General features: G+C 30.5%; 2 protein-coding genes across 9 annotated transcripts in view; both read left to right on the top strand.

Annotated features, from left to right (window-relative positions):
- Window positions 1-14,423, top strand: part of LOC132739256 (uncharacterized) — a 34,682-nt gene extending 20,259 nt beyond the window's left edge. For 3 of the 7 annotated variants that reach the window (XM_060726922.1, XM_060726924.1, XM_060726925.1), the window contains exons 5-11: window positions 8,786-8,978; window positions 9,457-9,726; window positions 10,427-10,708; window positions 11,175-11,237; window positions 12,406-12,453; window positions 13,627-13,766; window positions 14,079-14,423. In XM_060726922.1, coding sequence (XP_060582905.1) covers window positions 8,786-8,978; window positions 9,457-9,726; window positions 10,427-10,708; window positions 11,175-11,237; window positions 12,406-12,453; window positions 13,627-13,766; window positions 14,079-14,099 — 1,017 coding nt within the window. In that variant the 3' untranslated portion in view covers window positions 14,100-14,423. Of the gene's footprint in view, window positions 1-4,255; window positions 4,393-6,691; window positions 7,057-7,591; window positions 7,903-8,155; window positions 8,368-8,785; window positions 8,979-9,456; window positions 9,727-10,426; window positions 10,709-11,174; window positions 11,238-12,405; window positions 12,454-13,626; window positions 13,767-14,078 lie in introns of those variants that run through there. The other 4 variants (XM_060726927.1, XM_060726928.1, XM_060726923.1 and 1 more) reach the window with 4 other exon arrangements.
- Window positions 14,424-16,712: 2,289 nt separating this feature from the next.
- Window positions 16,713-21,678, top strand: LOC132739253 (RING finger protein 145-like). 2 transcript variants are annotated; one of them, XM_060726920.1, is made up of 3 exons: window positions 16,713-17,515; window positions 18,394-18,620; window positions 19,352-21,678. In XM_060726920.1, the coding sequence occupies exons 1-3, from the start codon at window positions 17,487-17,489 to the stop codon at window positions 19,891-19,893; spliced, it is 798 nt and encodes a 265-aa protein (XP_060582903.1). In that variant the 5' UTR covers window positions 16,713-17,486; the 3' UTR covers window positions 19,894-21,678. The 2 variants fall into 2 exon arrangements, with proteins under 2 accessions (XP_060582903.1, XP_060582902.1); XM_060726919.1 differs by lacking the exon at window positions 16,713-17,515.
- The last annotated feature ends 1,638 nt before the right edge of the window (window positions 21,679-23,316 follow it).

The following is a 23,316-nucleotide window of genomic DNA, read 5'->3' as shown; positions in this document are numbered from 1 at the left end:
TTTTTACCAAGATGTTACGCACCATAAAACAATTTTAACTTTTCTTTTTTAAAATTTTCAACAGTAAAATTGTAAAAATAAAAAAATTATAAAAAATGGGGTTTAAAAAAAGTCTCTTTTTTTTCGAATTCGTTGCTCACAAAACAATAAACAATTTACTACAGTCGATGTTGATTTTTCGTTTAAGTAAAGTCGTATTTTGAATCGGGACATGCGCATAACAATGTTTATAGGCTGGTTCTAATGTTTTAGGCTGTAAATGAGATTCATTAAACTCAATTTGATACGCAAAAATAGATGCCGCCAGCAATCAAACTCAACACTGTGGAGAGGTCTGATGACCTCTCCAATAATTTGGTCAGTTGTGTTGTAGAATAAATCATGAACGATTACCGTGTATATTTGAATGACTGTTGTAAATATAGTCCTGGAAATATTTTATTTCACTCATAAGAGTTCAAAACACGTTATATGTCATTTACTTTCAGGTCTCCTACTGTATTTACTTGTCAAACAATATGACCTGGCAAAACATGCACTCGTCAGCAACAATAACAACAACAACAACAACAACAACAACAACAAAGGTAGTTGTCATTAGTTTTGATGTTTATTTGTAGATAATTTATTATGTTAATATATTAAGATAAATAGTGACAGCAGTCAAATATAAAGAATTAGAAGTATAACTTTATAGCTTTAGTTTATATTAATTTAATAAATAAATAAATAAATAAATAAATAAATAAATAAATAAATAAATAAATAAATTAATCAATAAATAAATAAATAAATAAATCAATCAATCAATCAATCAATCAATAAGTAAATAAATAAAATAGAGTGTATAAATAAAGAATAACGTGTTTAGTTTCATGATGTGTATTTAAATAAATTACATCTAAATTAGTTCCAGAGAAAGTTCATATTGTAAATAAAAAGTACGGGAATATTACGAAGATAAGATCAAAGCATGTGACAGCAAACATTAACAACACCGATGATAACATTCCTCCTGAAAGTACAACAGAAAGTAGTGAGGTAAACAATTATAATGATCTTATTGAACGAATTTATATAATCATTCCAATTGAATTAATTAAAGCAGCATGCCTTCAAATGAGTGAAAATATTTCAATAAATCAAACTGGTGAAAAATGTACAAAGATTTTAGTAAAAGAAGAAAGATTCAAAAGTCATGTTATGAGCAATCAGTTGTGAATTTTTCATTATGTGTAACACTATATTTGTACTGCGTTACTAAAGCAGTAAGAACATTTTTGCATATTTTAACCTCTTTTTGTAATTATAGTAGGTTATTATTGCCATTTATAATGTGTAAATTGCTTCCTTTTGGTTACTATACAATTTCAATTTCAAAATTTTAATGAAAATAAGCATGCATCTGGAGGCGTGTTGCTTTAAGAAACAACATCTTCATCACTAGAGAATGCTTAAATCTTTTTGAATCTACTGGGTCTGGCCTGACAAAGTAATATAATTATAACTAAATTAGCAATGATAACATTATATGATATATAATATATAAAATGATATTCCTAGAACAGAGCAGAGCAGATAATTTATTCAGATTGACATAGAACATCATCTAGTATAATACATATAAATGAATATATATGTCAACGTGAGACTTATGTTTAACGGTAATGTTAGAAATTTGGATACATATAAATCAAAACAATCAAGGATAAATTGTTTTGTTTATATGTATCTGATTAAGTATCATATGATATGATAAGAAATAAAATTTCATGAAATGATAGGATTCATGATAATATTTATGATAATGCATTGTATATAATATGATAATATGGACCATAAAATAGGATTTATGACAATATTTATGATATTAAATTGTATATAATATGATAATATGTATCATAAAATAGGATTTATGATAATATTTATGATATTATATTGTATATAATAAGATAATATGGACCATAAAAAGGATTAATGATAATATTTATGATATTATATTATATCTAATATAATAATATGGACCATAAAATAGGATTTATGATAATATACATTATATTTTATTGTATATAATATGATAATATGGATCATAAAAAATGGATTTATGATAATATTTATGATATTATATTGTATAAAATATGATAATATGGACCATAACATAGTATTTATGATAATATTTATGATATAATATTTTATATAATATAATAATATGGACCATAAAATAGTATTTATGATAATATTTATGATATAATATTGTATATAATTTAATAATATGGACCATAAAAAGGATTTGTGATAATATTTATGATAATGTATTGTATAACTATAATGTGATAATATGGACCATAAAATATGATAATATAATAAATAATATGATGTTAAATATAGATTCTCAAAAGAGCCATATACAAGCATTCATGATATATACAATTACATGTATGCATAAGTAAATTACTAATTACATAGCAAGATGACGTGACTGCAAGTATTTCTTTTCTTTCATTATTTATGGTTACCATTGATTAAGTATCTATTTTACAAGTTATTTACTTTTTTAGAGATTCTACATTCAAATATATAATTGTAAGAATTAATTCATGTGTCAATAATACTTGCAATCCCGGTAGAGACAATGTCAGCATCTATTACATTGTATCCATAAAGTTCGAGACAAATGTTGTTACTATGAATGAAATAAGTATATAGATACTGTTCTGCAATTTATGCGAACTTTTACCCGATATATTGGAATAAACTAAGAATTAAATCACTACTTATTTACATGTTTAGTTTCTTAGAATATGTAATATCGGAATACCGTATCCGATTTGTGTATTCTTACTACTGTGTTCGAAGTTTGCCGGAAATGGCCGAGAAAATGCAATTATCAATATACGGCCTGCAATATATTTATTTTTTAAAAAAAATGATATTTATAAGATTGCAGTAACTTTACCCAATAATTCTTACATATCATGTCACAAATAATGACAAATAATGGCTATTTCTATTTCTTATGACTAACTATTAACCCATATTTCAACGTTATAACAAAGAATCGAACTTAAAACAGAATTAAATAGCTGGTATAATATTTTAAGATTTAAATGGTACTTTTTTAAATTAAAATGTAAAATATTCAATGCCTTCATAGCTAACTGCTCTCAATAAAAAGTACCTTTTTAGTTAGAAATAACATGGAGGTAATTAAAATCATTTACAACATCCAGTTTTACATCATACACAAATCTTCATTTAGCAGTAACCCGAAACGTTTACAAAAAGCAACCACATTGGTCCTGTCTATATTAAGTTCTAAGCTCCATGTAATATAAAGAGCATCGAAACAGGAGGCTATCCGATTTGTACGAGGGGGCGTAGCCACCGAGTATTAATCAGATTGCAGAGTGTTTTGATCTTTCTCTTTTGTATCATAGTCAAACATAAAAACACGTTCCCTGTTGTCACAATATGAAACCCCAGAAACAAGTAACCAATGAACGAGCATTTCTGTCGCTATCCCTATCCACTTCTCTGTCGTCACAATAAGTAAACCACAGCAAATATGAGCCAATCAACGGGCGGGCATGCTCTAGAGTGTGGGTAACTTCTGCACTCCAGTTAACGCACTGTGCATGTACATGTATACGATTTAACTCTGACACATTTTCAACAGAAAGGTCCCCAAACTATGATACAACTATTTATAGACTACTTTACGAACAGAAGTTAGTTACATATAAATAGCTTGTGGTGGGAATTTCCATTCTTAAAATAAACCGGATAAAACTACACTTTTGTTTGTACATGTATGTTACTCTAGAATATGCCTTTAAGTTGTAATCTTATAAACATAGACAAAATATAGAAAAGTTAAGATGAAGTTAGACAAAGGCAACATATCAAGAACAAATTACGTTTTATTTAAAAAAAATCAAGTCATAAAATATATGAAACAGAAAACTATATATCTAAAATGAAAACAATCATCACCCGACTTGTTCAATGAAAGGTTAAGTATTCTAAAATATTTTTTTTTCAAAACATTAAAATAATTAAATGCTTTAAACATATCGCAGTAACTGCTACACAATAATACCATAGATAAAAGGGCCTCGTGGAAGATAATAGGTTATCTCGTTAAATAATGTCTTTATTATTATTATTTTGTTAATTTTAATTATAATATAAACCTTTACTGCCGTGCCAACAAACGATTCATTAAAGAGCGCCCAAAACCGGTTAGTCAATAGTACATGTTACGCTATATATATGCCAATTGAATAGATTAATATATCTTTATTATCTACCTGTATGATAAATCACGGAGTGTTAACTCATACTTCCTGTCTGGATTAACTTAAAACTTTAGGACATTACAAAACATTACAGGTATGTAAATTAATTAATCTGGGTAAATATATAAGTGATAAAGGTTTAAATTATAATTTTGATTGGAATGTTAACTTTTATTCTATCTTTTTGGGTGAAAGAAGTACATTTTAAATCCGTAATTTAAGCAATTAATTTGTACTTTCTGTTTTAATATTTTTGATTAACAAGTTTATATTTTTTCAGGTATGTGCTCAATTACTGAAATCATGTAGATTTAGTTGCTTCATTTGAGTTAAATGTTCAAAATTTATTTTTCTTTGTTTTTTTTTATTTAAGTGTAAAATGGGTTCCCAAAATGTATGTTTGATAATTTACACACAAATTGAGATACAATCAAAATACTTAAACTGAAAGGTAATTGCAACTATGAATTAAACTCTCATTAAGCACTATGATGAGATATAAATGTATGATTTATACTTTCATAAAAGTGATCATGCTTATACATCGAAGAATATAACGTGAAAATAACAAAAAAAAAAATAAAAAAAAAAAAAAAACAAAAACAAAACAAACAAAAATAAACAAACAAACAAAAACACACAAACAAAAAAAAAACAATATTCCTTTACAAAAGTTAACTGCATGAAAAATAGACTCGTCCTCCACATTTTGTCTCATAAACTACAAAAAAAAACAACATGGAAAAGTTTTCTAAATGGAAAAAATGAGAATACAGCAATATCTTTTGGACCTCTACTTAATGTATGTAAATCATGGACCTGGGTTAGACTAGTATTGATAGGCAACTTTGTTAAAAAATATAAGAATTTCTTCGGAAATAACAAAAGAGTATATAAAGGCCAAATAATTATAGCTTAGTCAGGTATGCTCTACATAAATTGAATAAATAGTAGACTATCGCTCAAACGTGACATGTCTTACATGATTTGTTAAGGACACCGTAAAAACAAAGACCATGTTTTCTTATATAACAAGTCTGTTTACCACGTGTTCTCATATAACTAGTCTGTTAACCATTTTTTCTCATATAACTAGTTTATTTACCATGTTTCCTTAAATTATTAGTCTGTTTACCACGTTTTCTTATATAATTAGTCTGTTTACCACGTTTTCTCATATAACAAGTCTGTTTACCACGTTTTCTCATATAACAAGTCTGTTTACCATGTTTTCTTATCTGAGTCTGTTTACCATGTTATCTTATATAATTTTCTGTTAACCGCGTGTTCTCATATAACAAGTCTGTTTACCACGTGTTTTCATATAACTAGTCTGTTTACCATATGTTCTCATATAACTAGTCTTTTTACCATGTTTTCTTATATAATTAGTCTGTTTACCATGCTTTCTTATATAACAAGTCCTTTTACCACGTGTTCTCATATAACTAGTCTGTTTACCATTTTTATCTCATATAACTAGTCTGTTTACCATGTTTTCTAACATTACTAGTCTGTTTACCATTTTTCTCATATAACAAGTCTGTTTACCATGTTTTCTTATATAACTAGTATGTTTACGGTGTTTTCTTATATAATTAGTCTGTTTACTATGTTTTACTATAAAACTAGTCTGTTGAACACGTGTTCTCATATAACTAGTCTGTTTCCATGTTTTATTACATAACAAGTCGGTTGACCATTGTTTCTCATAAACTAGTCTGTTTACCATGTTTTCTTATATAATTAGTCTGTTTACCATTTTTTCTCTTATAACAAGACTGTTTACCATGTTTTCTTATATAATTAGTCTGTTTACAATGTTTTCTTATATGATTAGTCTGTCTACACTATTTTCACATATAACAAGTCTGTTTATCATGTTTTCTTATATGATTAGTCTGTTTACCATGTTTTCTCATAAAACTAGTCTGTTTACCATGTTGTCTTATATGATTAGTCTGTTTACCACGTGTTCTCATATAACTAGTATGTTTACCATGTTTTCTTATACAACAAGTCGGTGTATCATGGTTTTTCATATAACTAGTCTGTTTACCATGGTTTCTCATATAACTAGTATGTTTACCATGGTGTCTCATATAGCCAGTCTGTTTACCATGGTTTCTCATATTACTAGTCTGTTTACCATGGTTTCTAATATTACTAGTCTGTTTACCATGGTTTCTCATATAGCCAGTCTGTTTACCATGGTTTCTCATATAACTAGTATGTTTACCATGGTGTCTCATATAGCCAGTCTGTTTACCATGGTTTCTCATATAACTAGTCTGTTTACCATTGTTTCTCATATAGCTAGTCTGTTTACCATGTTTTCTCATATAGCTAGTCTCATAACCATGCTTTTCTTATTTCCATTCTTTCCATTTCAGATAAATATTTGGAATGCTTCCACCAAGGTTCGGCGCAATTTTACTTAATTTAGTTCTGATCAAAGAACATGTACATTGTTTTCAACAAATATATTACAAGACTTTAGAGGGCAAAGAAGTGGAGGGTATATCATATGATCCCAGCAATCATATATATCCAGTGGTCAACCTGTCCACTCAAACTTGCCCATTTTTTCCACTTCAAAACTGCAGATCGGAAGCATTTTTCTGGGAAACTTTTGAAGAGCATTGTAAACTGTCTAGTCTATGTCCGAATGGGACTGACGCTCAATGTGTAGAGAACTCGGGGAACCAGTTTAAACATGTGCTGTTGGTCTGTGCACCTAAAGGAAACTGTAATCCAAGTAATATTATCAATTTTTATCATTTTTGTTTATAAAACGGGGAAACGTCAGTTAAAGAAATTCAACTTTTTTTAGAACTTGTTGAGATTAATATAAAATGATTTTTGGACAGTCAATTCGTTGTTGGTACAAGTCAATTTCATTAAGTAATAGTATTAACAACCAAATTCAAGAAATTCAAACTTGCATGTTTCCTCTATTAATAGCATTGAACTAATTGTATCTCTAAAACAACAGAGTTTAATTTCATATAATTATGTAGAAGAACGAGTGTATTATGTATATGAGCCGCGTCACGACAAAACCAACATAGTGCGTTTGCGACCAGCATGGATCCAGACCAGCCTGCGCATCCGCGCAGTCTGATCAGGTACCAACTCTATAACAAGTAGAGAAACTGATAGCGAACAACATGGATCCTGATCAGACTGCGCGGATGCGTCGGATGGTCTGGATCCATGCTGGTCGCAAACGCACTATGTTGGTTTTGTCGTGACACGGCTCATATATAATTATATTATTGTATTGTTTCCAGATGCTCGGAACATCGTTTACTACGATAGTAACAAACCAAGTATATATCAACTCGGACAAGACAAGTGTGAGGATGGTTATCATCATGCACGAAATGTTGTTTGTTTCGGCAAGTGTGACCATGACAAAAGTATAATCGTACTTCAAAAAAGTTCTCTGACTTCACGAGCAATTGTTTACTGCAATTATCACTTGGGATACTGCAATTCTGAAAAACCGAAAATATATTTGAGTTAACAGACGATCCAAATATGTGTGTGTTGTCGTATAACAGATATGATCGATGTCCTGGTGGTTTGGAAAGATTATCAGGTTGTTTTTGGTTATCCGTTGATTTAAAATAAACAATCTGCTCAATGTACTTTTTATCTTAAAAGTTTAATTCTTTCATAAATCACACAGTTACCAAGCTCATAAATAATAATTAAAATAAAAGATGAAATTGACAATGCAGGAAGAAATAGATTTGGAAAACAAATCATAAATGTTACCTTATCAATAGTAGTAAGCAGAACAAATAATGGGCAGTGTTCAAGACTGTTCGATTTTGTACGTTTGTTTACAGACTGTTCATGTAAGAGACCATGTCATGATGGTGGATATACCAGAGATCCATACAAAGATTTCGTATGTACACGTAAAGATTCAACAGTACTGATATCTCCCTCCAATTCAAAGTTACTGACAGTCAATGTTAGATTACAACCAGTTGCCGGCGGTTTACAGTTATCATACAGTTACTCTATTGAACGTGGCATCTTTGTTTCTATTCTTAAGGTATCTAATTATATACTGTAACAATGTTGAGGTTTTATGAAAGTTCTTAAGGTATCTTATCATATACTGTAACAATGTTGATGTTTTATGGAGTTAATGCGGCGTGTAGTTAATGCTTCGGATAAGTAAGCCGGGCGGTTTTCATGCCGTTGTTTTATTGACCCTCACTGCTTAGTGCAAGGCTGGATTGGGAGTGTGTTCGTTCTCAAACAAACCGAAATACATTCTGTATAAGCCAATCATTTTGAAGCATACAATCGAGTACCTCTATAACCAAACAAACAGAGGAAGTTGTCTTGCTAAAAGAACATGTTTTACATTCAAGCTACTTTCTAGAAAGCAAAGTAATCTTTTCATCACAGTCTTTTTTATGTCTGTTGTGTTTGTGAGTTTTTTTGTATATTTTTATTTTTTACAGATACTATACAGAAAGATGAAAGGACACAGAGCAATGGCATTACCTGATATTGTATTAGACGCTGATGGTTCTCCACAACATGTTGATATTAAACCACTTCACCCCGGTCGATCTTATCTATTCAAAGTTACTTTGTTTTATGAACATAATGACAATATGGAAAATCGCACGATACAAATGATTGGAACAGCCCGTTAGTACACAATATATACAAATTGTTCATGGGTCTTAAATGACGTTTGAAATTAAACTTAATCACGTGTTATAAGTTATAAAGATTTTAACAGGTTATAAGGTCATATATAAACGATTGTATTTAAAAACTGTCAGGAATCTTTGTAACGAATCTATAATATATAGCAAACTTCCTTTTTTTAGAACAAAAATGTGATTTTTCATAAATTGACAGTAGTCGTGTTTATAAAACTACTTGTTTATAAACGTCATGATTCTCAAATGAAAAGCGACGTTACAAAAGTGTAGTATTAAAAATTTATTTTTTTATAAATTTATTTATTATTTTGTTCCGACATTTTACAAATGAATATATAAGTCATGCATGTTATTTATGCTAGTTATTAGAAGAAAAAAAGTAAAATTGATATTTATGTATTTCGAATAGTAATCATAATATCAAGTTGTAAAAATATTTTTTTTTATTTTTATCTAAGAACCGAATCCTGTTAGGAATTTGACAAGTAGTTACAACAGTGAGAGCATCCAACTGTCGTGGAAGATTCCACATCAAAGTGAGCAGGACCGGTATGGTGTGGAATATAGACCGGTGAGGAGGAATCGTAAACCTGGCTGGATACACAATACAACCAGGCAGTGTAACTTTACAATTAGCCATCCCTTCCCTGGAGAAGAATATGAGCTTCGTGTTTATTCTATAAGTAATGCTATCAACAGTTTAGAGAGTACGACATGCCTGGTGATTCGTATGTATCAGCAAGTTTTTTTTAATTGAAGTTCACAGTTAATAATACAAATGCATGCGCTAAAATTAAACACCATACTTAGTACTAGAGACGAGATATATTATTGAAAAGACTTAAGAACATTTTTGTTTGACATTAAATACATATTTACACATATTATCGACTATAGAATACAATCTTTAGTTGTTTGCTACTTTATTTTGAAGCCTTTATCTTTAATAAATTTCTTCAATTTTGTTAAAGAGATATCCTGTTGATATATTTGTGTTTTATAAAAAGGGAAAAAAAAGTGACGATGTCATAAATGTTAAAGGCCCATTATGCCTCAGAAATGCTATCATTTTTATTTCTAAAACAACTTTGTATTTTTGTTATCTTATTACAGTATACCCATTTGGCAAATAGATGTACTATCTTTTGCTGCCTCCTCTTTTCTGTTGGCAATTGGCATATTTATATGGAAGTCAAAATACAGTTTTGTTTACATTTTGCTTCCTTTATGACACATACCTTGACGTTCATCGGTTTTTAAAACATCTTACATGCTCTAACTCCATCAATAAAACATTGTTAAACACATGTTTGAAATTTCTAATCAATCAAAAGATATGGATTTCTGAGGCAAAATGTGCCTTTAAATATACGTTTTGTTCATTTAACATCTCTTTTTGTACCAGGTCATTGTTTATTTTATTCACAGCCCCGTTACCACCACAAGAACTTCATGTACATTTCCCGTCGCCAACAGATGTGGATGTATTTTGGTTTACAAATGATTCACGAAGTCATGTAGAGAAATGGTATTTGACATACAATACTAGTAATGGCGATGGGGATCACATGGATGTGTCGTATCCAGATCATGGTGGTCGAGTAGTTGCCTCCCTTGCTAACGTTCAGAGAGGATACATTTACAACATCTTTGTTTATGGTGTTGTCGGTGATGTACGGTCAACATTGCCTGTTTATTCAGAAGTAAAAAGTGCGTTTTTAGTTAGATTTGGCACTATTTTTATTACAGTTTTATCATTATTTTGAGTTTTAAGACCTTTATTCATTATACATTACGTTTAAAGATCATGTATGTTTTGTAATTTAGGTTGTATACCACTCTTACGTGAAATTACATATGTATATAATTATGCTTATAGAACAATTTTCAAACATAGAAGAATATGTAAAATATGTACTGCAAATATTTGCACATATTAAATATAATCATCAAATTATATGCATTCATTTCTAATTGGAAAAATTGACTTAGAATTTATAGAAAAGCAAATTTTTAATGACCTCCCTTTATTTACATGAAATATTTAATTCGGTAATATCTTTATAAATATTGCTTTTTGGAACTTACAATATTGATAAATTTTAATTTCAGCATCATATTTTTTTATATATAAAACCATAAAACCATAAAAAATGTGTTTTTTTGTATCTTTTAGTTCCTGGCTTAAAAGAAGATTTGCCTGAGACATCAAAACATTTGTGGATAATATATATAGTGGGTAGGTTATTTACGGTATTGTATTTGAAGATATCGACGAAACACAATTAAATTCGAATTCAATACGCTAGCCATACGTCATTCTCGAAAAATAAAGTATAGGTGATAGAATTATTCTAATGAAGTTTCGAATACAGTATGAACTATTTCATTTCTTTCTATTTGATGAACAATAAAAATATTGGTTTATTTGCTTTCCGTGGTGCTCGATTCGGTCATATAGTTGCATGACTTTGCGTTACTTTTGCACAGTAACGTTGCACATTCCTGTGTTACTAGATATACATGGTAATTTAATAAATAAATAACTTTCATCCATGTAAATGTCATATTAACGAAGGTTATTAACTTCTGTTATAACCTTTAAAAACGGAACCATAGAAATGAAATACGAATAGATAGTACTAGTATATGGAAACGATGGTAATAAAATTGTCATTTTAGACCCCTACTGGTGACATCAATAGGGGTTTGCCCTCCGCCTGTCAGTCCGTCCCTAAATCAAAACATAGCAATGTTGATAGATTGCATATGAATAGTGTTCTTGAGAAAATTTGATCTTTTTATTATGCTGTATAACATATTTTTCTTTACTATGCATGGAAACTTCATTCATTCATGTTTTCCATAATGGCATAATTGAAAGGCCATGGCTCTTTAGAATTTGCTCACATACAGCTTACGGGGTTATAACCGGGGTAGTGGGCTTTTGTATCGCTTTCAATACTTTGATGATAGTTTGTTAGTCATTTTGCCATATTTGTTTTCTTATTTTCTTATTCATTAGATTATTATAGATCTAGCGGAAACGAAATTTTCTGTTGTTAAAATATGAGGGACAGCCTTTACATTTCTATCATTTAGATTGAAACAATCATGATGATAAAGATTAATAAGATCAAGTCATTAATATTAAGAAAGCTTTTCGCAACATATCTTTGTTTACTACATTCAAGCATCATACTTTGATGTTTTTCTTATCGATACATAAGATAACTTATCCATTTTTACTACAATTCTTATTATTCAAATCATCATGTAAATATCAAATGCACATTTAACTTGAAAAAGCAGTACATGGATTGTAATGATATATATAAATGTACGCATAACTAAACTGCTTTTTAATTTAATAAAATGATATAGATATCATTTAATACGTTATATAGGTGTGTTGGTCCTTCTTTTGATTGCTGTCATAGTCCTTGTTAAGAAAGGTATGTATAGTATTATAATATTTATTTAGTCTTACTAAGTTATCAAAAGTATCTTATCTTTTTTTAAATGAAAAATATTTTCTATATTCCAACACCTGCGTATGATATCATAGCATATACCAATTTTCTACTTGTCAAATGAAATAAAATTCATATTTAGAGAAGCTTCTGTAAATTCATTCAAGCAGTACATTTCAAATTTGTACCATTATAGCTCGACTTTTTCCGTAGAAAAAAGAGCTATTGCTACAATCATGCTGTCATTGCCGTTGCTGTTGCCAATGCCGACCGAAAACTTGAACACTAGTCACATTTGCTTTTATATATTTCTCAATTGACTGCCATGATTATTGGACAAAGCCTTCAACTTAATCAGACTGAACTTGAATTATACTTAATAGACCGATACGTTCCCTTTTTAATAAACTTAAATGGCTGAAATTCAATTTCAGAGTGAAATACCACACAGCAATAATGGTGTATAAATCCTAAACAATCTGGCACCGTTATATATGAGTGAAATTTTAAGTTTCTCTCAAAATGAATTACATAATTTACGCTCAATCGCTCATAAAGATCTTGTACTGAAAAGTATACCTCATAAAACTTATTTAAAGGATTATTTTCTTACTTCAGTATTGACGTTTGGAATAAATTACCTATTACTATCAATACCTATTACTATCCAGTTGTCTTAACTGTGTTTCATGTATTTCTAACAGATTTGATTCAATTTATTGAAATAAATTAAATTGTCATAACTTTGTTAACTATTTATTTACAAAAGAACACTTAAATGACAAAACTAAAATGACAATTAATTAAAATGTGTCATTGACCTTTAAGGTCAATTATGAAATTTGAATTATAGTTTTTACAAGAAAACTATATTTTCAAGGAGTACTTTTAGCTATAACATCCTTCCTCTAAATGAGTTTAATATCCTTTTTAACTTTAGAAATAAGAAAAAGTCGAGCGCGCCCCGCTAGGTTGTGACTCTTGGTTATGAAAACCAATAGTTGTCTAAGCTTGTCAAAGTATGTTGAAATTTCTTTTATTTTATTGAATATAACTTGAAGTATAGTTTTATTGGTTTTGTGGTACCTGTAATTTTGCTATTTTGACTAATTAACCTGTGCCTTTAATACAATTATTTATCTATATTTTTTCCAGTTCCGTTAATCTGCAATTTTAGAAATAACATTCAAATTGAAAGACTTGTGACGTTCCTCAAAGGTGGCTCGACTCTAAACCTAAATATTGCAAATGAAGCTGTCCAGGAAGCGCTGAATGATATAGCAGATGATTCTGAAGTAAATGTTAAATATAAAACATAACCACAATAAATTAAATAAAATGTACTACTAAAAAGTTCAATATACAAAATGACAACTCTCTAAAATGGATGTTATGAGTTAAAAAAAGATAAAAAAAAATTGATTAATTATCAGCTTTAACATTTCAAACTTTTATGATTATCAACATGATTTTTGTTTTCCTACAAACATTATTTCAGACGATGCTTAAAGAATTGAAAAAGAAAACCTAATGTATCTTAAACTACAGTGCTATAAAATTTATTTTTAGTTTATGTTTTAACATATTTAGTTTTTGATATATTGCAGGAATCAGATGACGAAAGATAGCAAACCATTCAATATAGTCATAGTATCCTATTTAAAAAATACATATAATGGAATATGAGTCGTGTATATGTACAATGAACTGACATGGATAGTTTGAACTATTGAAGGTCTATATTTCAACAATTAAAAGCAGTAAAGCCTATGGAAATACTAACGATAAAAACGGAAGACAATAGTATTTCCCTGTCATGCGAAACATTTTTTAAAAAAGAATGTTCTCTGCTTAAGCATTTATTAAATTATAAGTTGAACAGAAAAAATAAATGTTTGTAATCAGGTTTCAATTTTAATTTCTTTACTGCATGACGATTCTTTGTGGGGGGTGATATTATACATGAAGTTACATGATTGATAATTATGTCATTTGGTGCTTTGAGTATTGTTTTTAGCATGTTGTGTACATGTATTTATTATAGAACACCTTGTAAGTGGTACATTGTATATATTTATTGATATACCATTTCTGCGTGTTCACTATAGGTCAATTTTAATGAAAAGATTGAAATGTAAGATATATATGTTATCTTTATATGATTGTTTTTTTAAGCATATTATTTTAGATCTCTTTACAGTGATATTACATGCTTGATGTTTTTGTGTAAATGTTAGATAGTTTAAGATGTGATTTAACATAAAACAAAATTGTCCAAAAATTGGACAATGTATTGTAGCATTAAAGGGTACTACAACATAGATCATATCGCATAATACACTAATAACTATGCATTATACATGTATAGAAATCTAAGAAGTTATTTTGATCTCAATCCACTATATAACTCAACAGTTTTATAGACATGATAGATGCACATAGCGTACAGAGGATAACGAATATAACATAATTATTCTTAGTTAAAGGAACTCCATTAAAGGGACTCCACTGAGGATTTTTGACATGATTGGGCTGAAAATATTTTTTCCAGATAATTGTACCATTTGATGTAGGTTAAGACCACTAATCTTTGTGCACAATTTCAGATCATTCGCGCACACCGTTTTTCCAGAATAATTATTCAAATTGTAAAAAACTGACCCAAACTGAAAAGCGTTGAAACGCTTTTCACTCAAATTAGGCTAAAAAAAGCATAAAAATACGATTTTTAATTTATTTCAAAGTATATTTCTTAACTATCTTTGCATATATTACTGTTTAAAGTGCCCCAGCTCATTTATGTAAGAAATTCAAATGTTATGTTTGTAGACTTTTAAACCTCAGTGGAGTCCCTTTAAGGTCAAAAAGCCTAAACATTATTAAATTTAAATGTTTGCATAGATCAAGTGAGACACTTAAAATTGAAAAGAAAAACTGCGAAGGATAATAAGGAAATGTATTTGAATTTATTTGAAATTATTTTGTTTGATTCTTAACCCAAATTGAGTGAAAGCCTTGCAAAGCTTTTCATTTTGCACAATAAGAATGAATATACAAGAAAACGGGGTGAGGGAAGGATCTGAAAATTTGCCCACAAGTAATTGATAGACCTACATCGAATGGTTTTCAAATCTTGGAAACCCGTCATGCCGAAAAAAATCAGTGGAAGTCCTTTAATATACTTAGTTATTTTTAATGTTTCGCTATCATTTCACGTAACGTTGTGTCATGCCTATAATGTAACAATAAAAGTTCATGTATCTTAGTCTTCGGATGTGAATTTCTTTTTAAATTGTTTTGTATTTTGTTTATCGTGATATTATACTAATATAAAAATGAAAGTAAAAATATTTTGATTTAAGACCGCTGTTCATTTTTATTTCCATGCCATTGACTTCTAATGCTATTTTCCCCTTATATAAAAAAACTTAATGCTTTAAAAAAACAACAAAAAAAGTCATAAATTTAATTATGACAAAGAAGCAACTTGTTGAATAATCCTGTCGCACATGTTTCATGGAATCTGAATAAAAGAATAAGAATAAGTAGATCTTAACTTAAGTCAGATTGCAGTTTAAAGTTGCCTAGTTCTGCACCTTGTTTTATTTCTCTTCCGTCAGGATCATTGATTCCAATATTTTTATGTGTTTAGGATTGACTACTGATTAAGCCGGTGCTGGGGGGGGCGTGAATGATTTAGCCGGTGCTAGAGAGCGTAAAATTTAATGATAAAGCCGGTGCCTTAGGGCGTCAATGAGATTGCACTTTTCGTTAAATCTACATCAACAGACTAAATAAGAGTGAGTCTGGGATTTTCCACATTTTTATTTTTTATTTTATGGCTTTCAAAGGATCTCTCGTTGGATAATTTTACAATCACAAAAAGTTGTAAATAATTGTCCCTTTCTTCTATTCAGTGGCATTTTATTCTTATGTTCCTTCGGAATAATGGATTCCAGTACATACAGTTTAAGAATTGAATGCCGTTCAAACCGGTGAAAGGGGTCGTGAGAGATGTTGCACTTTACATTATATCTCATCAACAATAAAACCGAATCTGCGAAATAAATAATTTTGCCATATTCCCGAGGGGCGAGTAATCTATATAGACTTATGAAAGTGCTCTAGTTCTCTCCCCTGGTCGCTTTTTTCAGTAATTATAATATCTTTTACTCCTCCAATATTGAAGAGCATAAAACATGTAACAAATTAATAATAATTTACAGAAAAATATATAAGTAAATCAGTCAGAATCAAAATAACAAATGCCTACTTAAAATTATCGAAAATGTCAGACAAAAGCGTTATTCATAGTAACAATTATTAACGTTTTTTATTGTTGTCTATACTGTACTTTAATTTTGTATTTCATATTGTTATAGTCATGGCGATTTCTTCCGGCCAGATATGGGCACACAATGTTGCTTAATTTATTTTAATGGCATTATAAATTTGCATTAACTTAATATAATTAGTTTTCTATACTAGTGCACAGTTATTCTGCTTATCGGCCAACAGATGCACATAAAGGTGTAAAATCTCAAGTATTTTGTATGGAAGTCAAACATTTTGCAACCTTTATGACTTTATGACACGTTTTTGCACATTTCATTTAGCGCCACTATCTTCAGATGTGTTCTAAATCCATTATTAAAACATTATTAAACACATGTATACATGCCCTTTCTGAAGAATTAAAATTTTACTGATTTAAATGTACATAAGATTCGTGTAGGCTATACAAATTTCAACTCATCAAAATGTATGACCTAATTGTAGACAATACCTAAAGTTGACATATTATAAACTACGTTATAAACTATGTAATACAAGATTAAAACAGACATGTCAACAGATGTTGTTTAAATAGACATTACTGATTTCTATTTATAGAACGAGAAATGTTTTGGTTTTTCCTATTTACCGCCGATCATGAATATTTATAAAGCCATTTTTTTCATGGGTCGATACGTTCGATATTTTGTACTGAACACGGTTGGATATACAATTTCATTATGGAATCTCTCAAATTAGGAGTTATGTACGGAATGCCGTTAGGGCCATCGCCTATGAATGTGTTGATCTAAAACGCGATAGTCGATAGTACGATGGTGAAAACGCGAAATCACGAAACTACGATGGTGAAAACGCGAAAGCACGATGATGAAAACGCGATAGTACGATGATGAAAACGCGACAGTACGATACTACGATGATGAAAACGCGATAAACTATCGTGTTTTCACCATCGTACTGTCGCGTTTTCACTATCGTAGTTTCGTGATTTCGCATTTTCACCATCGTACTGTCGAGTATCGCGTTTCAGATCAAACCATTCGTTGGCAATGGCCCTAACGGCATTCCGGAATGCCGTTAGGGCCATCGCCTATGAATGTGTTAATCTGAAACGCGATAGTCGATAGTACGATGGTGAAAACACGAAATCACGAAACTACGATGGTGAAAACGCGATAGTACGATGATGAAAACGCGATAGTACGATGATGAAAACGCGATAGTACGATGATGAAAACACGACAGTACGATGGTGAAAACGCGATAGTACGATGATGAAAACACGACAGTGCGATGATGAAAACGCGATAGCACGATGGTGAAAACGCGATAGTACGATGATGAAAACACGACAGTACGATGATGAAAACGCGAAATCACGAAACTACGATGGTGAAAACGCGACAGTACGATGGTGAAAACACGATAGTTTATCGCGTTTTCATCATCGTAGTATCGTACTGTCGCGTTTTCATCATCGTACTATCGCGTTTTCATCATCGTAGTTTCGCGTTTTCACCATCGTAGTTTCGTGATTTCGCGTTTTCACCATCGTACTATCGACTATCGCGTTTCAGATCAACACATTCATAGGCGATGGCCCTAACGGCATTCCGTAGTTATGTATGTTGAGAGTCATTCACGGAGATTGTACGGATGTATAGAGAAAATGTCGCTAAATATTGGTGATAAATGTGACAATTTTATGTATATAACATCAGCAAGGAGAAAATACTGGTGCGAAGTGCTCCTACGGTTACCCCTGTTGTTCATTATACATCAGTGGTTACTAGTCAGTCCATATTCTAACTACTGGATTATTGATATAGTTCTTTTCATCGTAAGATATGGAGGTTTGTTCCTTATTTGTGCTATTTTAGACACAGACAGTTGGGGGTCTGCCCCTCCTGCCCCCCAACGTGATACTTCTCTGTAAATACTCTTTTTTTGAAACACGAATGGGATATAATTATGTTTTTACACCCTGTTACCTTCAAGTCTCAATAATATTTAGAGGTATTTTTTCATATATATGTATTTAAATTGTTTGAAAACCAGTTTTATCGTTGTAACAGATGTCCCATTCGTGTTTAAACTGTCAAATACAGGGGCGTATCACCTTTGGGGGCAGGGTCTGACCCCCCAAGCGTCTGTGCTTTTAGATACATTTCATATTGTTTTTTTTGTAATTGTTTTTTTTAATCAGCAGCGTTATAACTTGAAGAAACTGTATTGCGTTGTATTCGATATTCATTTAGTTTAAATAAATAAAGTTTATTCTTAGCATTGTGGTCATTTTTACGTGCAATGTGAGAATTAAATTGGAAATTCCACTTTCAATTCAACAAATAATTAACTACTGTTTGTGTTTGCCTGACTGTGCATTAAAAGTTTGTGATACTCTGAAAATACATGTACTCGGACGGAGATAATATTTTATATATATATATAAACAAGTTTTGAAATATATATGACGTTGACTTTGTCACAGTCGTGTACCAATCACACGACACTGGAGCAGATAGTATTTTTAACTAGTTATGATAAATATGTAAATATTAATATGTAATTGTATATTCTACAGTTGCTCTTATTTTGGCCGGATCTTGGGCTTACAACAGCGGAGTTCTTCTTCAAGTCTACATTACACTTACATTCGACATAACGATGGCCTGGATTAAATACATCGACTACTGGACATACCAAGATGAAGCTTATGAAATGTGTCATGATAAGAGCGTGCTAGTGTGGTCAGATGTGACAGACAATGTAAGGTTACCATTGATTTGCTCAATTATACTGCAACTGATATATCTTTGCACAAGACCAGGAGAATTAAGTCATAGATCGAAGGACGATGGACCATCAATGTTATATATTGGATTACTGTCAACACTGGTTCCCAAAATTTTGAGCACTCTTAGTATATTTCCTACCTTTATGTCAGAATTGTCGTACTGGATTGACATTTTTTTACTGATTGTAATAATTGTTTTTGAGGTTGTCACACTGATGGACATAGATGCAGCAGTTGACAGAAAGAAGCTTATGTCTCTGATCGCCAAGTATACACAAACAAATGAAATTGAAACAAAAAATAAATATAATCAGCAATTGCAGATGTAAACCGTCGTATAGAGAACCGAAATAAAGGACAAACTATTATAGCTAGTTTTCCAGGAAAATGGTTTGTAAGAGATTCCATTTTGTTCTTTGGGATTGCTTATCTAGCAATTATGTTATTAATTGAGGTTACAGTCTATCAAAGACCAATATTGTCGTTTATGTCATTAAACACTTACCTAAAAGTTCTTGCAAGATGGTGCACTACGCATGTTAGTGTACTCGTCATTTCTTACGTCTTGGGTTTATTGTCCAACGTTACTGTTGCCCTAGGTAACTGGTTCTTGACAACAGAAATCCACCTCGTTGAGGCCTTCAATGCTAATATTGGTGGAGTTGTCCAAGTTGTTGCACTTATTACATTTACTGAAGCAAATGTGCTGGCTTTGGAAGATGAGGAAAAAGTTGATGCTATGGCGCTTATAGCGTTTTTGACGATGTATGCTATTGTATTTCAAACACTTGCTGTTCTTGAGCAGAAAATTTTCCAAGCAGTTAATAACGGAACTTCCCCTGGAGTATTATTCTACATGCGTGCGATTATTCTCAGCGGATTACTTGTCACTATTCCATCCTTATCTACTTTGGTTGTATCTAGAAATTTGAATTTAAGTCCATGGCTCCTATTTTTTGCATCCGGAAATTCCACTTTAGTTGTTCGTGCAGTCACTTTAATGTTAGAATCTGTCTTAATGAAATGCACGTGGTATACATCAAATCATGTTACTAAAATCGAGGACTTTCTACATTATACTAGGGCTTGTAAAACATTTGTCCTACTTTTACTGAACTGTGTACAGTGCTATTGTAGATATATCTGTCCATTTTTCAAAGGATGGTGGTTTATGCGTCTCTGCCTTGCTTTGTTCAGTTTGGTAGCAGTGGCTGGAATCCTCGGATTAAATGAATTTAACAGATACAAAAGTAGACAAAAAATGTTTACACTTCTTAGAAACCTACAAGATGTGGTATTTCATGCTGAATCAAGTGACGCAGATGACACACATGAGTGCGCCATATGCTACCTTGTAATGACAAACGCAAAGAAATTACCTTGTAATCATATCTTTCATTATGATTGCTTAAGGAAATGGTTTCTAGTTAGAACAGTGTGTCCATTGTGTAACACTGAAATCAGGGATGAGAATATCCAAGTGCAAGAAAATCAATAATTATAAATAATCACAATAATTTTGCATCTTAAATATTTAACTTAATTATGATAACTCAATTTTGGCACCACTGTCAAATAAAGTGAAAAGGTCTGATTTCTTTAAAGTGAAGGTTTAGTTTGTAAATGTCTTGTACATTATACTCTGTAAATAACTTGTTCATTAATAGTTTATAAATGTTAAGTTTGTAAATGTTTTGTTATCTCGGGTTGGTATTTATTTTATACTTATACCGTTTAAAAGATGAAATATGTTATCAAAATCAAATGGCTTTTAAAGTAATATAAGTTTTTTTTAATTTAACATTTAAATAGCATAGATGTATAATATTTCAGTTAAAGAATATCCATTGAAATTGACTGCATAATTCTGGAAAGAATTATTCAACAGTTTTAAACACATTTTAGATAACATACTTTGAAACAGTGTAAATGTTGAAATACTAGTTTGACATGGTTTCTTTTTTTAAATGCTTAGCTTTTATATCATTTATATTATACCATCATTTAATATATCAATATACAAATATTATATGAACATTAAGTTTGTCATTGGATTTGTTTGATGGTTCAAGTATTTTTTATTAAAGCACTGTACATGTTTTTTTTAGATTTGCTGCGTTTTTTATCCCCGGCTTTTCAAAGGAAAAAGGAGGTTATAGAAATGAACTAATTAAGTCTGTCCATATGTCTGACCGTCATTACTTGTATCCAGCCCATAACACACCCGTTTATCGAGGGATTTTCAAATTACTGTTCACCATAATAAAAACCCTACCTACAATGTTCAGGACACACCTGGAGATTAAAGGTCAACATTGTCTGAGTGATGGTATATTTCGTGTCCGGTCCATAACTTTGTCATCCATCATGCGATTTGTAATAACTTGGCACAAATGTTCACTTTAGTAAGACGACATGTGATGCGAAACACCTAGACCGTACCTCTAAGGTCCATTAAATGCTTAACATGGTCTGTAAAAGATCTTTTCTTAAGTCCGGTTCACAGCTTGTTAATTCATCAAAGGTTTTTGAAATAAGTTAGCACAAATATTCACCATATAAGATAATTTGTCATGCGCAACACAAGACCCCTTCCACCAAGGTCAAGGTCACATTTTTGAAGCTGAACATGGTCTTATTTTCTCTGTCACAAGATTGAGTCCAAAAGCATGTTAAAAAAATCAAGTAAAACTACAAATATAAAGAGGTAACAGTCATAGGGAGTATTTATAAAAATCCTAATTCCGGTAATAAAAACTCATGCTGCAGGAGTTATAAATGAAACCAAACTCGACTATGTTATTATATTTATATGTTGACTATATTTTGCATGTGCATGTATAGACTTTGGCAAGAATTTGCACTGAAATCCTGATACATACATTCAACTTTTGAAATAAAAAAATCTTGTTTAATTTATTCTTTAAAAAAAGATTACTAATATAAAATGATAACCTTCATGTATTCTTTTCGGACCATTACACTATTTCTTCTGAAGTTCAAAAACTTGAATACAAAAAGTATATTGGAAATTTCAGAGAGTTAAAAAGAAGAAATATATCCCAATTTAACGCAAATATACAAACGAAGTGTAAACATGAAAATCATTCGAAATTGTAACTTGATCTTTTAATAAATCGATACATGGTTTGTGCTCAATTTTGTTTTATGGTATGAAATGATACTATAAATATCATGACATTGTGTAACCTGAAATTACAAAAGTCCTAAAAATAAACCTGAACTGTGGCCATTGAATCCCGATCAATATAAATATAGGACATATACCTTATATCGATTGTTGAACGCAATTGTTTAACCAGTTTTGGTTTATCAGTTTATCAAAGGTAATTGACTGCGGGTATATTATATAGCACGGAGACAAAGTAAAATCTCTTGTTAATGATTTGCCATAATTTCATGTTCTAGTTAACGTTTTTTTTAAATGATAAAAGCAATAACGATAACGTGATCATATTCATGCTCCATTAGTGTTCTACAGTCGCCGGATTGTAGTAAAAAGCTATTTTTCCATCAATAATTACAATTTAACTTTAATTTCCAATCATCATATTGTATAAATTCTTTATTTTAGCGGTATACGATCTTTAAAACTGGATGATCCCAATGGACCAGAAATATATCACAACATTAGTACAACATTTTGCCAAAATCTGATAGGAAACAGGTCGACGTTATCATAAATTAAGTGAACTTATGAAAGTATAAACATTTAAACCCCGAAACAACTT

This window comes from Ruditapes philippinarum, unplaced genomic scaffold (genome assembly GCF_026571515.1).
Source record: "Ruditapes philippinarum isolate M1 unplaced genomic scaffold, ASM2657151v2 ctg1385_1_1_1_1, whole genome shotgun sequence".
In the NCBI taxonomy this organism is placed as follows: domain Eukaryota; kingdom Metazoa; phylum Mollusca; class Bivalvia; order Venerida; family Veneridae; genus Ruditapes; species Ruditapes philippinarum.
Note: the sequence above shows the minus strand (reverse complement) of the source record. Positions and strands in the feature narration are given on the sequence as shown.